Raw genomic sequence first — 15,582 nt, 5'->3', positions numbered from 1 at the left:
TGAGATTGTTACACCATCACAGTTTTGCCTTAATCTATATTGACCTTCCTAAGAAACCTTGCACTTTAAAAAGATAGCATGATATAAATAATCATTTTGGTTGGAAAAGGATTGGTGCTGAAACGTCAATTTTGAAATACCAATTTCCTGAGGGAATTTCTGTAACTTGTTTTTGTAGACCTACAAATGTATAGTTATAAAGTTTAAAAATATTACTAAGCAAATCCTGCCTTTGAATACATGTTGCTTTTTGCTTAAGAGTGATGGCCTTTGTCATTAATTGAGCCCTTTTTATTCTTTATTACCATTCATTACGATAAACGTAGCTGGAACCACTCAAACCAAGCAGCTCTGTTTCAACAGCTTTTTCCTTTGTTCTAATTCTCTCTCTTGGTACAAGATAATCTCCTGACCATGTTGTAAGTAGAATGTTGTTCATAAGACAGATCACGCTGCTGATTTCACCAAGGCTGTCATAATGTACTAGTTCGAATCATAAGCTCACCCTGTAGCGAAATGCTCTTATTGGCTTCAGCTAGGCAGTCTCTGTGACTTCTTAGATTATGCCACTGCAGTTTCCTCCCAGCTACCCCTGAAGACTACATTTGTCGTTGTTCAGTCGCTAAGTCCTGTCTGGCTCTTTGCGACCCCATGGTACCAGCTTAGCTAATACAAGGAAAAGGCTCATTGATTACATGTGTCAGTGTGTTGTTTCACTGTCCCCTTTTTATATGCTAAATTAGCTTCTTCTAGGTTCAGCGTACCCTATTAAATATTGGCTATAAAAATCTGCCATATAAGCTCCATTTTACTTGGAAGATTGCCATCTACCAGAAAGCAGAGGGGTTTGTGTTGGAGGTTCCAGTGGTTGGTGTATTGATACAGGTGCAATTGTAGCCTGTGGGCTTGCTCCCTGTTTGATGTGGCTTTTGCCAAAGTTGCCTGAATGTTTGTTTTTAACTGAATTTGAGTGGTATGTTACAGTTTTTAAAGTGCCACAGATTTTGGAACCACATGACCACACTACTCTGAGGTAGATTGTAGCATGGGCATCCATTTTTCAGATGAAGAAACTAGAGCTCAAACCTGCAGAAAGTCATACTGCTAATTAACAAAACTAAGACTTGAACCCAAGTATTCTCATATACTAGTCCCTTCTCCTTTTATCTGCCTAATCATTGTTCCCATTCATAAAATGACTTATGAATAATTAGAAACATGATTCAAAAGAGTAAAACCTGAACCAACTACATTCCTAAAAGTGAATTATTGCTTCTTGAATAGATGAATAAGTGGGCCTGCAATTTTACTATAATTGAGAACGTTAAAAATCAAAATATTTTTCCATATCTAACCTTATCTACGTTTTATAAAGTTCTGTTATTAAAAAGTTATATGTTTCAGAATTAAATGCTTTCTTATTCTACATTATTGTTGTTTCTTATGAAAGATCTGAATCAAAAGTAAACTTAGAATTGCCTTGTTCTTTCCCATGCCTTGTTCTAAAACCTTTAAGGTTATATTTAATAAATTTAAGTGACTAGTAATTTAAGCATTTGTTTAGAATTCTTTAAGTCTACTACGATTTTCCACTTAAATACCAAAGTATCTCATACCATAATTGTCACCAGAAATTTTATTTCCTTCCTGATTTGAAACCATTGTTCATTTTTATTCTGGATGAGTTTATATCTGATCAATCTGGATGTACATTCACTATAATACAAGTTGCTGTCTCCTCACTTACAGATGTGCTGTGGAGTGTGTGTGTCTGTGTTTCAGTGGCTGTGTATGTTAATTTTTCAGCTGATTTTTTCTTGAATGAGAGGGATTGAATTCCATTTTTCTGGTTTCCTAACGTTTCATTCTTAATCAAAGATAAACCAAGAGTCTTAATCCCAAGAACCTTGAAAACTCATTGTTATTAGACAGTTTTTCCAGTAAAATAACAAGTTTGAAATTTGACCACTTTAATTTTTAAATGGCACAACACTGAACTGACCACCTACATACTTTGGCATGGTAGGGAAACACAGGAACTTTTTTCTCTTTTGAGTGTTAGGCACTCTCCTCTAGCCATTATAAAGTAAACATAGAAGTCAGAATTACCTTTGAGCATCTTTTATTAGAGTTTCAAGTCTTGGCGTCAACTGTTCTATACAAGTCATAGCTAAATGAGATGTTTGTGAAAGCATTACTAAATTGAAAACTATTTAGATGGTATCAGTATTATCTTCATTATTTATTAAATCTAATTCAGCATACTGGTTAAATTTTATGTGATAAATACTAAGAATCATGAGTTTTCTCTTTTCAGAATTTGCTTATGGTGGCCATCCTTATCCCTTTTCTGGAATATTTGAAATTTCCCCAGGAAATGCTTCTGAACTAGGAGAAACATTTAAATTTAAGTAAGTAGGGAGGATAATTTTTATTACACTGTCTTAGGTGCCAAAACTTGTATTCAGGCATACAGAATTCATTCTGTAGATTAAAAAATATAGGAAGTTAAAGTGGTTCTTCAATGTTGTTTTAGTTGCTAATGCTTTAAAATCAAATCTAAGTTGTTGTGTAAAAATAGTAATCAGCCAGATAATGTGCCTGAAAGAAGCTAGTCTGTTGCTCTTATTGAGGACCCACGGAAGTTATTTTGTCTGCTTTACAAATGTTTTTACCTTAATGTAAGATTTTGCTTTAACAGACTTTCCTATCTAATGATTGCTTCCCTCAGTCTCCTATTTGGAGGGAGATGGAGGAAAGATTGTGACCTACCTAACACTCTTTAAAATCTCTTCATTTTCCCAGTGAAAGAGACACTATTTATAAACTTGAACTAACTAAAATAATCTAGATTAGCTGAGAAAGTAGTGTTATTATATGCACTGATAGACCTAAAATGTATAGATATGAGTGTGCTCTGGAGCCTTGGGGAGTAATCAACAGCACCGAAAACCTACTTCTAATGCTGGTAATCAAATTGTCATTCCTTAATTAACTTTTATACTTAAAGTGATATTTAGAATCTTAGTTTCAAGGAGCTTTAAGAAACTTCTAGGCCTATAATAGTTTCCAAGTGAAAAATAATGAAATGAGGTCATAACACTGAAATTCAGTATAGGGCTGTACCCTTTTATCACTATTAAGTTAATGGTTCTCTTTGCCTATAACCAATTTGAAATATTTACGCACATAAGTGCAATAATGCCAGCCTGAATCCATCTGTTAGGTCTCCCTTTTGTCAAAACTCCTAGATAAAAAGATTTTCTGAGTGTTGTCAGTTTTCTTGGATTCTAACTTGAATCTGAGTAAAATTGTACTCTCTGTTGAATAATGTCTATTGCATTTCCAGAGTAGTAGTTTAGAAGTGGTGGGGGGGTTGGTTTGTTTTTTAGTTTGGTGTATTGTTTAGAATGGGTTTGTTTTTATGCCTTTTTTAAAAATTAGTCATTTGACAGTTGATCTCACTGCAGCCCAGTGGCAGATAACTTAAAAGATTATTTTTAAGTGAGACTATGACCAGCCATTTGATGGCAGCTGTAATTAAAAAAGAATATTTGCAGCATGGATCTAGTCCTCTAGTAATATAAATTCTAATGCAATAGTAATAAAAATAACGGTGATATTACATTTTTAATATAATACTGTTTAATAAGGGAAATGACTTATTTTGCATTTGTATTATTTACAAGTGGTGTACTTAAGAGTTCATTGCTTTTAAAAAGTAGAAACTAAAATAATCAGCTTATTAAAATACCTCATTTACTTTTTAGTCCTATTACATTAACCCTGCTTTGTTAAACATCCATCATAATGTTCCTGGAAATAAGCATTTCTGGAAATAAGTCTTTAAGCATGCCTATAATATAACTCACATAGCTATATTCTTTTTTTCTTTTTTCTTTTTTTCCTTTAAGAGAAGCTGTTGTTTTAGGGAGCACTGACTTCCTAGAAGATGATATAGAAAAAATTGTGGAAGAATTGGGAAAAGAATACAAAGGCAATGCCTATCATTTGATGCATAAAAATTGCAATCACTTTTCTTCGGCTTTATCAGAGGTAAATTTTATTCTAAAAGTTCTTCAAATAAATAACGTTTACTCATCTACTTACTGCCCCACTATATTTAGCAAGTTATTTTTTTCCTGTTTATTTACATTATGTAATATATGGTATTTTATTTCTTTTCTGTAACTGTTTCTTATATATAAGTGACCTTTCCAAAGTTGGTAACTTTAGAGTCAGCATAGTTTAGGGGTTTTTTTACTTTATGCATTCAATTCTTTTTAATTATATTTTTATTTTGTATTGGAGTATAGCCGATTAACAGTGTTGTGATAGTTTCAGGTGAACAGCGAAGGGATTCAGCCATCCATGTACATGTATCCGTTCTCCTCCAAACTCTCCCTCCCATGCAGGTTGCCACATAACATTGAGCAGAGTTCCCTGGGCTGTATAGGAGGACCTTGTTGATTATCCATTTTAAATACAGCAGTGTGTACATGTCTATCCCAAACTCCTTTACTATCCTCCCCGCCTCCGACTCTCAACCATAAGTTCATTTAGAGTCAGCACAGTTTTAAATTGTAATTCTAGTCATGACCTAGCAAGTGTGTAGAGTGAGTACAATAATGATTCGCTTCTTATGCTAATTTATTTTATTATAGCCTTATATTTTCACTTAAATTAATGCCAAGGGGATTGGGGAAAAAAATCATAAAAAATTAATGCCTAAGTGACTTCCGCTTCTTAGCCAATAAGATTTCTCTTTTCCTAACTTTTAGTTGCTAACTTCAACTTTTTTCTGGCTCTTGCTTATTAATAAGTGATTCATTTCTCTTATCTAGAAATTTTACTCTGCCAGTAATCACACAGGCACTTATTTGCCTTCCCAGTTCTTGGGTGCCGAGCAGAAAACCAAAAGTAGATCCAAATTAAAGGACCTTAAAAAAGAAAATGGAGGAAAGAAAGTTAAAAGATTATAAAATAAGGTCTGGAGAATTAAATCGCACTTGAAACCGCTTCCTAGCTTTCTGACACTTAGCAGATGGTCGCAGTGGCCACATCGAGTACCGCAGGAATTGTGAAATATGTAAAGGAGAAAATGAGCTGCAGTTTCACTGACCTTCTCTGCAGAGCTGCTTAGCTAGCTGGCCCTTTTCACTGCCCTCCTGGCTTCCCCAGCATAGCTTCCAAACAGGACTACAGCACACTGTTGATGTGCCTTGCCAGTCGTTTTCTGAGGACCAGTGGCATTTTTGTAAGATACACGCCATGGATGTTGACTGAACCGTGTTGCAGGGGTCCACAGAAAGGGGATTCTCCTCCATGGGGACCATCTGAAATTGAGCTGCTGAGCAGCTCTGTATTTCTCAGACAGAGACGAATTGCATTCCTGACTTGGTGATTGTTGCCAAAAGCTGCCAGTTAGGGGAGAGCACATCACCAGGCCTGTGACCCCTCCGCCCTGTGACCACTCCTAACAGAACTTACTCTCAACCCCATCTCAGGAATGTTTCAGTGCAGGCCCCTTCATGAGTACCAGAATTGAGTATCAGAATTCATTGCAGTTTGCAGCAACGGAGTGCTCACCTAACTCTGCTGTTCTCCCACCTGTCTCCTGGAGCACCCACCTGAATAAGGTAGCTTGATTATCCCATGCAGCCATCCCCAGAATCAGAGGGATCTTTTCTAGACCATTCACTAGATAAATGACCAGGAGGAAAGGAGGTGTTGGCTATATAAACCCATTTTGAAATTTTCTGGAAATTCAGGATTTAATCCTGACTGATTTCTAACATAATGCATCTAGCTGGTTAAATTATATAAAAATGTTTCCTCTGAAAACTCTTCTGTTCCTTGTATATACTTCCCTTCCAGATCCAGACAAAAGGTCTGGGGGAGAGTAGGGGATTCTTTTTTTAATACGGAGTTACCATTGCTGAATGTGGCGTACTGATTTTGTAACAATAACAACAACAAAAGAAAACCCTGGCCCCTGAGGAGACCAGGATGGGTGAAGGCATTAGTAATCTCTTCCCTCTCCCTGCAGAAGAACTTTTCATTCTGCCTGCCTCAGCTGCTGCAGGCACTTTGAATTCACACAGGCCACTGAGCTTGTAGTCACAGTGACGGCCCTGGCTCAGGGACAGCGGAAGGGGGCCCTCTCTCCTGCACTCCCCACGCCGACATGAGCAGATGTCTCCACACTCACGAGGCTGATCACCTCGCGTCATGTACAGGCAGAACTGTTTGGAACTGAGTGCCTTCAGGCAGTCCCTCTGAACCAAGATGCAGCTCATTTTTCAGACTAATTAGAAACCTGGAGCAGAGGGCCCTGTCCATTTGGGCTGCTGCAACAAAACATTGTAGCCTGCTGCTGCTGCTGAGTCGCTGCAGGCGTGTCCGACTCTGTGCGACCCCACAGACGGCAGCCCACCAGGCTCCCCAGTCCCTGGGATTCTCCAGGCAAGAATACTGGGGTGGGTTGCCATTTCCTTCTCCAATGCATGAAAGTGAAAAGTGAAAGTGAAGACGCTCAGTCTTATCTGACTCTTAGCGACCCCATGGACTGCAGCCTACCAGGCTCCTCCATCCATAGGATTTTCCAGGCAAGAGTACTGGAGTGGGTTGCCATTGCCTTCTCCGGCTGGTGGCTTGTAAACAGTAAGAATTTATTCCTCCTGGTTCTGGAGGTTTGGAAGTCCCAGGTCAAGGAGCTGGCCGACCTCAGGGCCTGGCAAGAGGCCTGCTTCCTGGTCCACAGGCCGTCTTCTCGCTGTGTCCTCACCTGGTGGAAGCAGGGCAGAAGCTCCCACATCTCTTCTATAAGGCTGCTTACACAACTCCTGACCTAATTACCTCCCAGAGGCCCCACCTCCAAATACCAGCACAGTGAGGGTTACAATTTCCACAGGACTTTTGAGGGGATACAGATATTCTGTCTGTAGCCAGCCCACAGTGCTCAGCACAGTGAGAAGGCACCCTGGGGCCTTGTTAACCCTGTGCTGCCTGACTCATGTTTGCCCTGCTAAGAGTGCCCTGACACCGTAAGCTTAGCTTCTGGTGGCACCCTGTGGTGTTTTCCTTCTTCTGTGCACACCCTGACTCTCATGACATTGCTTCGGCCCTGAAAAATCTTTCAGGTCAACTTTCGCTTACTGGCCAGCATTGTGCTGTGCCTAAATTGATACCTCAGACCAGATGAAGAAAGCTCATACTGAAACTTAAACTTTGATGGTTTAATGGAGTTTGTTTCAGCTGGCTAAGTGTGGCACCTCTCAAGAGTGCAACTGAGCTCAGTACTTCAAGTTGGTCTCCGTGCCACAGGGGGTCCTCTGATCATTTCTGCTGTGACAGCTTGGCTGAGGGGTGAACTGTGCGAAAAAAGTTAGCAAAGCGGCCCAGAGACTGCTGTCCTGAGAAACGCCTGCATACAGAGTTATCCTTGGCTGCCTCTAAGAACTTGGTTTTCAGGAGGGTCCCACCTGCCCCAGACTCCCGCAGGTTAAGGTCTCATGTACCTGAACTGTCTGTGTGACAGTGCGACTTATGCTAAAGCCCTGCTTTGGTTCTGGGGGTCTAAGTACATGCTAGGAAAGGGTGCCTATATGACCAGGCCTACATAAAAGCCTTAGACTCTAGGTCTCTCATGTCCCCTAGTGTAAACATTCCGTGTGTGCTGTCACCGCTTCTTATCCTGTGTGACCCCACTATGAAGAGGACCTTTGAAAGCTTGCGCCTGATTTCCTCTGGACTTCGCCCTGTGCCTTTTTTCTTGCTAATTTTGTATTCCTTTTACTGTAATAAATCATAGCTGTGAATACAACTATGTGCCAAGTCCTGTGAGTCCCCTCAGCAAATCATCTAACCTGGAGATGGTCTTGGGGACTCCTGATACAGTTCCCTAGCATTCTCCAAAGGTTACAGATTTTTTTCAGAATGTAGTATAACTATAGATTCCCCTCCCCCATCCCCAGATTCAAAAATAATTGATATATTTCAGTTCAGTGCAGTTACTGTCCTTGTCCTATTTTTTATCAATGGGATTCTCTTTAAGTCAGCTTCTGAGTCTTTTGATATGATGCTAATTTTTAAAAAAATTTTTATTGGAGTTTAGTTGCTTTGCAACGTATGTTAGTGTCTGCCGTACAATAAAGTGAACCAGCTATACGTATACATATCTCCCCCCTTGCGGTTTCGCTCCCGTTGGGTCACCAGAGAGCGTTGAGTAGTGTGCCCTGTGCTATACAGTAGGTCCTTGTTAGCTGTCTGCTGGATACATAGTAGTGTATAGATGTCAGTCCCAGTTCATCCCACCCTGACCTCAGTCATCTTTAACAGCCTTCTTGGGTTTTGGTATAATGAAATATTCCAGGCTCATCTATATATTTCCTACCTCAGAACTGTTTCCTTCTAGTAAATATTTAGAAATCTTAATCTGGGTATTAGGGTTGCTCCTTGCTAGTGCGTTGGTGATAGTTTCTAGGTTTTTTTTTCTTTTCTGCAGAAGACAGAGCTAGGACTCTTTTACAGATTCATAGTGATGTTTCTTGGAGAAGGCAGTGGCACCCCACTCCAGTACTCCTGCCTGGAAAATCCCATGGACGGAGGAGCCTGGTAGGCTGCAGTCCATGGGGTTACTGAGGGTTGGACATGACTGAGCAACTTCACTTTCACTTTCATGCGTTGGAGAAGGAAATGGCAACCCACTCCAGTGTTCTTGCCTGGAAAATCCCAGGGACGGGGGAGCCTGGTGGGCTGCCGTCTTTGGGGTCACACAGAGTCGGACACGACTGAAGTGACTTAGCAGCAGCAGTAGCAGTGATGTTTCTACTTAAAATTCAGGCTATAGGATTTTTACTTAACCTTATCAGTAGTATGTACATCTGTACTTTGCTATGCCAGGCATAAAATCCCATTTCTCAACAACATAATTACCCATTCATTTTAATCCCTCTATACCTAAAACAACCTTGAAAGTGAAAGTGAAGTCACTCAGTTGTATCTGACTCTTTGCAACCCCATGGACTGTAGCCTACCAGGCTCCTCTGTCCATGGGATTTTCCAGGCAAGAGTACTGGAGTGGCTTACCATTTCCTTCTCCAGGGGATCTTCCCAACCCAGGGATCGAACCTGGGTCTCCTGCATCGTAGACAGATGCTTTACCGTCTGAGCCACAACCTTAGAGTAATAGTATAGCCACTGCCACCAACAATATGACTGCTGAAAAGTAGAACTGTTTTGCAGTTCTATTTTTAGAGTATGGCTCAATAAAAGTAACAGTGTTTTATAGTTGAAATAATTTTTTTCTTGTGTGGTTATGCCACCAGTTTACTACACAGGGTCCTTGTTCCACTGATCCTCTTTTTGGTTGGGAGATGCTTTTTTGTTTAATTTTGTGTTTATAAAGTCTTTTCATGGTTCCACAGTCAAATGGGGGAGAAAGAAAAAACAAAATGTGTTCATAGCTTTCTGACTTCTCAGTATCCACTCCCCTCCACCCTTCTTCCTTGGCCTCTAGAACTGTAAGAGAAAATATTGAATTGTTTTAGCCACTGAGTTTCTGATAATTTGTTAAAGTTGCCACAGGGAACCAGTACAGATGCTGGTACCTAGAGATGGGCCGCTACTATAACAATACCTTTACCAGTGTGCAGGTGGTTTTAGAATTGGGTGATTGGTAAAGGCTGGAGCAATAATGCGGAGTTTGATAGAAAAAACCTGGACTACCTTGAACAGACTTAGCAGAAATACTGAATATATACATATTAAAGGTACTGCTGGTGAGGGCTCAGAAGGAAATAAGGAACATGTTATTGGAAATTAGAGGAAAGGAAATCTTTGTTATATAGTGACAGGAAGCTTAGCTGAATTTTGTCGAGCAGTTTTGTGGAAAGCAGAACTGTAAACATTAAACTTGAATATTTAGCTGATGAGATTTCCAAGCAAAGTGTTCAAGGTATTCTTTCTGCTTATGCACAGAAGGAAAAAAGAAATGAACAAAGAAAGATAAAAAAAGGAAAGAAAAGTTAACTGACAAAGGAGTCAGAACTTAATGATTTGGAATTGTTCAGCCTGTCCAGGTGGAAAAGATGGTAAAAGTAGGGGCTTTTCTGTTATGAAAGCATGTTGTAGAGAGAAGGCCCAAGGGTGTGACTGGGTAACTGCTGCTGAAGAGATTAAAGATTCGACTCCTGGATCCTTGGGAAATCAGGAATAGAAATGGAATCTTCCAGGAGAGATCTATAGAGGAACCTCATATCTCGTAGAGTGAATCCCATGATGTACACAGGAGACTCAACATTTTTGAGGTTGTTATGTTAGTAGAAACACTGCCAGCTTGGAATAAAAGGGATGGAGAAAGGACAAAATGAAAGATGACTCTTGGATTCTCAAATTCTATAGGCAGGAAACAGGCTGGTGAGAAAGGATGGTTTCATGGGCCCAGACAACAGAACTGAGGACCACAGAGGATTAGTCCCAAGCCTTGAAACCTAATGGAGGTTGCCCAGTCAGATTTTGAAATTGCTTAGGGCTAATAATTCCTTCCTTCCTCCCATGTTCTCCCTTTTAGAATGGGAATGTGGATAATTTACTCTGTGCTTATCCACCATTATATTTGGGGAGCATCCTATACAGACTTTTCTCTACTTTTTTTTTTTCCACTTAACATTGTAGCATGGAGTTTATTCTCTAACAGCTGAATGATACTCCTTGTTTGGATGTGCCAAAATGTCAGTTTCCTATTAATGATGTTTGGGTTATTTTTAGTCTTTGGCTATTACAAACAGTGCTGTAATTAGTAACCCTGTTCCTACCTCTTTTCAGTAAATTCCTAGAAAGAGAGATTACCAAATTGATGCTTAAATGCAAAAGTAATTTTGTTATATGAATCAAATATTTTTGATCACTTTCCACAGTAAGAAATATATTTTACATCATGATCTAGATGTGTACACATAATTAAAACAAGTATCACAGATACCCTATTATCTACAGATTATTTCATTTTAAGAATTCAAGTTACAGTGCTCAGTGACTTATGAATCTTGACTCAAAGGTTAATAAAAGACATTGGCTTGATCAAGGATCTGCACACATATTCTGAAAGAGCCATATAGTAAGTATTTTAGGCCTGTGGACTACTACTCCTGGATTCCATTCTGTCTCTGCCATGGTAGCCCAGGACGCATAGGCCATAAAAAATGAAGGGGCATGGCTGTGTTACAGTAAAATTTTTATTTATAGAAACAGGTGGCTTTAGTTTACAGAACTCTGTTTTAGGTTAATCTAGCCAGCTCTGGGTTTTGAGATGAAGTACATTCATACATGGAGAAATAAAATTAGGATTTAGGAAAGAGAATGAAGAAAACCACTTGGATAGTCAACAATTGCTTATTACATTAACCTGACTATTCCTAGTCTCCACTTCTGTGGTAACCTTCAAATATACAAATGCCCCTAATTATGTCTTGGGTGTAAAATATAATGGAATACTTGTTTGCCTGTGTTTTTTAGAATAAACAGATAGGAATGGAATAATATCAGGTCATTGCTCAGCTTTCCCCCAGATCTACTTCATGCACATTCTTCAAGTATGTTTAAGTACTGTCTGCCTCTCAGGGCTTCGAGGCAGTGTAATCAAAAATGATCAAAACTTTCTACTTTCCCCCCAGAGAGACCACCCTCTAGGGTTGTAGTTAAGACAGAGACATAGTGTTTAAATGAAGCCATTAAGGCATAGGGCTAAAATGTCACATTGCTTGATTACAGGTGCCAGCTTATTTACATTTTAGCTAACTTTTGGACATAAGATACTTTGAAACCAGCGAAGCTAAACTAGCTGATACTTCACTTCTGGATCATAATTATCATTATTACAAAGATTATAATCTTTGACGTGGTTGGAGGCAACACCACCACAGGGACAATAAAGCATGGCCTAGTTAAGCCCAGTTTCGACTGTGGAAGGAAAGGAGGGTAATAAAGTTAGTATTATAAAAGACCTAGTTGATACTTTATAAAAGACCTAGTTGATACTATTTGCAGTTGGAAAAAGATGAGGCTTACAAGTTCTAAGGATAAGGATGAGAACTGCCTGGAGCTCCTGTTACTTGAATAATATCTTCTTTCACACGTCTTTTCTTCTGTGTTCAAAATACTTCTACAGGCATCTCCAAGCAGTTGCAAAGAGCAAAGAAAGAAAGGAACCAAATGGAATTAGCTTGATTTTATAGATGTAAAAAATAAGCAGCTTAGCAAAGTTCTTCAGAAAGGAAGGGACAGAGCTGACAGTAGGGAGACCCCAGGCTTCTGAGTTAGGGAGCGGCTTGTCATCAAAGGATGTGGAACAGTGGCTTTTCTACATATCCGCCTCCTCCCTGACCCTCCACTCCTTGGCAGCGGACCAGATAACCTCAGTCTCTCACCTAATGCTATGCTTCTCCTCTGTAGATTCTCTGTGGGAAAGAGATTCCTCGCTGGATCAATCGGCTTGCCTACTTCAGCTCCTGTATACCTTTTCTACAGAGTTGCCTCCCAAAGGAGTGGCTCACGCCCGCAGCCCTGCAGTCCAGTGTCAGCCAGGAGCTCCAGGACGAACTGGAGGAAGCAGAGGACGCTGCAGCCTCGGCCTCCATGGCCAGCACCCCCGCAGGCTCCAGACCTGGGCGCCACACCAAACTATAAACGTCTCCAAAGTCACACATTCAGAACTGTCTGTGGCAGATGACTATCACTAGAGAAAAGTAAAAGAATAAACGTCCTTTGGATATTTTGTATGCAAAGATGGCTCTCCCCCAAATCCCAGTTTTTCAGCTCAGGATTATATTTGTAATCAAAAACAAAACAAAAAAAATAAATCACTTGGCGCAGGAGGGAGAACTTTGTATGAAGCTGCCCTCTGTTTTTTTTACCCACTTGTAAATTTGGATTTACTTCTTCTGTTTTATACAAGCTCTGTTAAGTTATGTTTACAGTATTTTGTATCACTGTTTACAAATCTTGCATGGACTTCTGCCACCATGAAAGAAGAAAATCATGTCTTCAGAACTTAGGCAGGCAATCTTTGTACACTTCTGACCCTTGCCCGAGCTACGGCATACGTCATAGGCACAGAGGAAGGTACCTACACAGTGAGAGTCGCCGTGACCTGCTTAAGAATTGTCTTTTAGGTTCGTCTTTGTTCTTGTTACCCTTTGGGCACCAGGATGCACAGAGGTAAGGAGCACACACAGCCCTAAGGGCTCAGGACCTTGGTCTGCGTGAGAGGTGCCCGAGCCCAGGTGCTCTTAGCGCGCCTTCCACTCCGAGTAGCACATCTCCCAAGGTTCCCGCTGAGCGGTTGCTTTCATCCCAAATATCCGTCCACCTCCACGGGGGGTGCACTCTCATGTCAGTCTGGCCTCGATGCCTCTGATTCTGTAAGTAAGATGTTTTTCGTTAAAGATATTCTTGCTGGTAACAAGTGTTTTTGCACATGCATTGGGGAAGGGGGGGGCTTCATTTTTATTTTAGTATATATCGGTATCCTCCCTGCACAGGATTTTGTACGTGGGGCAGGAGTATCCTAAGTGGTAGCCTTCTGAGTAGCAGTGTGAGTTGACATTCAACTGCTTTTAACTATTCAGGCTACCTTTTATACTACATCTTGAAAACTAGAGTCTAAACGAACACTTTCCCAAAAAGTGAATACTTGGATATTTTAAGCATTTTTGTGTTCCCTACCAGAAAGACTATGTTGAAGTTTGTTAGTTTGTTATGGGAGTAGTTTCACCTCATAATAGAAAGCCTAGTCTCACTGACCTCATGTGGGCAACACATATTTATGTGTCTTAGACTTCATCTTTTTCTGTTCTCCCAAATGTATGTGTCTTACATAACCTACTCTAAGAATGAAGTTGTCACCACAGGTATGTCCTTATTAGCAAGGAATCTGTCTGCTCACGTCTACTCCCAGTTTGACCCTTGGATGTAAGAGCCAAGTCATTACATGTCAGATTCAATTTTTCTGCCTTAAGAATGAATGTCCTATATAAAATATTGGATGCAGTGTATAAATTATCCAAGGCAGTGACTTCAGCTTTATATATATTGTTAGTTTTAAAATCATCTACATTTATTTAAACTTCTAGATGGGATTGTTTGCTATTACTCTTTGTAAAGATACATATCTTTCAGTAAACTACATTTTTAACTTTTCCATAAGCTGATTTTGAGTCGTTTTATCAAATAAAGCACACCCTGTTCATAGGGAAAGTAAACCTTAGGTTTGACCTGAGGAAAATGAAGCCACTTCACCTAATCACGCTTTTGACTGTTCTGCTTCTGGAGAGGAAAGCCTTTATGAGTTATTCACAGTTCTTTGGGAGGGGCAGAGCACTTGTTTTAAGAGATGGGCCAGAAAGGAATATATGATCTTTATGAGACGTCTCAGTTCAGGTCTGAAAGTGAGATTGAGAATAAAATGCAAAGACTCTGATAGTGAATCAGTTCACTCAAAGAAGAGTCCTATCCTAACCTAAAACTCAGGTTAGCGATAAATGTTTAGTGCAGTTTGCTTGGGATATTTTTAAAGAATAATTTGGTGGATTCCAGTTTTCTTGCTATCCATTCAGATATGCACGATTTTAAGTCTGTGCTGCCGACACCCGTGAAGGAGTGGCCGTTGTTGAGGCACTTCTTGGTGAGTAGCCAGGAACCTTCTACCTTTGCTCGTCCAGATTCCAGCACCTCAGCACACAAACGATTTTATTGTGATTTTGTTGTATTTGTTTTCATCTGCAGCAACTGGGGTTTAAAAATAGTGTAAAGGGTCTTAGTAAAAGTAAATAACGGCCTAAAAGGCCAATTATTGTAGAATCAGCAGATAAAATTCTGAACATGAGATTGTTGGCAGTCTTATTGTACTTGAGGTTGAGAAAATGAGTATCTTTAGAAAATCTCATTTAAGTCCGTTTGTTCACTACAGTTCAAAATTGAGGATGAATTTAATTAACTAGCGTTTAGCCACCTTCCCTTGCCCTTGAAGGAAAAGCCTCTTGTTCTCAACCTGATCTCTGTTAAGAAAAATCCTATATAAAAAACCAGGTCATTAAGATACACGTGATACGATGGCATCAGATGTTCTCTTTGTAGCTGTAACCAAGTGAAACACATTTCTCATGGTGGGTTGGACAGTAATAGCGTTAAAGAGGGTCAGGAGCTGCTGGTTTCTACTGTTTGTTCTCAGTGCCCTTTGGTTTCGTGTTTTCCTTTTTTTCAACCCTAAGAAGGGGGCATCAGTTTTGGAAAGCGCAGCCTGTGGAGTGGCAGAAGGCAGTGATGGCAGCAGTGAAGAGAGCCTCCACTTGATGCCTGAAATCCAGCCCACTGTTGCTCTGACCCACAGCAATAGTGCATGTTACCTTCACCAGCATTTGTACAGAGCAGGGAATTCTGGTTTTCGCCGATTGATAGCATTGTGTGTATGAGGAGATTCAACCCTACAGACGGCTGCGGGACTCTGTATCCATGGCTTCTTTCCATCACAAAACGGGTAGAAACATTTTCACTGCTTCAGGGTTCTCATCTGTGTGTCGTCTT

General features: G+C 40.1%; 1 protein-coding gene across 1 annotated transcript in view; it reads left to right on the top strand.

Annotated features, from left to right (window-relative positions):
• The window catches only part of DESI2 (desumoylating isopeptidase 2), a 42,885-nt gene extending 28,680 nt beyond the window's left edge, over positions 1-14,205 (top strand). Inside the window, exons 3-5 of the mRNA XM_018060253.1 lie at positions 2,318-2,411; positions 3,915-4,056; positions 12,454-14,205. Coding sequence (XP_017915742.1) covers positions 2,318-2,411; positions 3,915-4,056; positions 12,454-12,687 — 470 coding nt within the window. The 3' untranslated portion in view covers positions 12,688-14,205. The remainder of the gene's footprint in view (positions 1-2,317; positions 2,412-3,914; positions 4,057-12,453) is intronic.

Source organism: Capra hircus, chromosome 16 (assembly GCF_001704415.2).
Source record: "Capra hircus breed San Clemente chromosome 16, ASM170441v1, whole genome shotgun sequence".
NCBI lineage: Eukaryota > Metazoa > Chordata > Mammalia > Artiodactyla > Bovidae > Capra > Capra hircus.
Note: the sequence above shows the minus strand (reverse complement) of the source record. Positions and strands in the feature narration are given on the sequence as shown.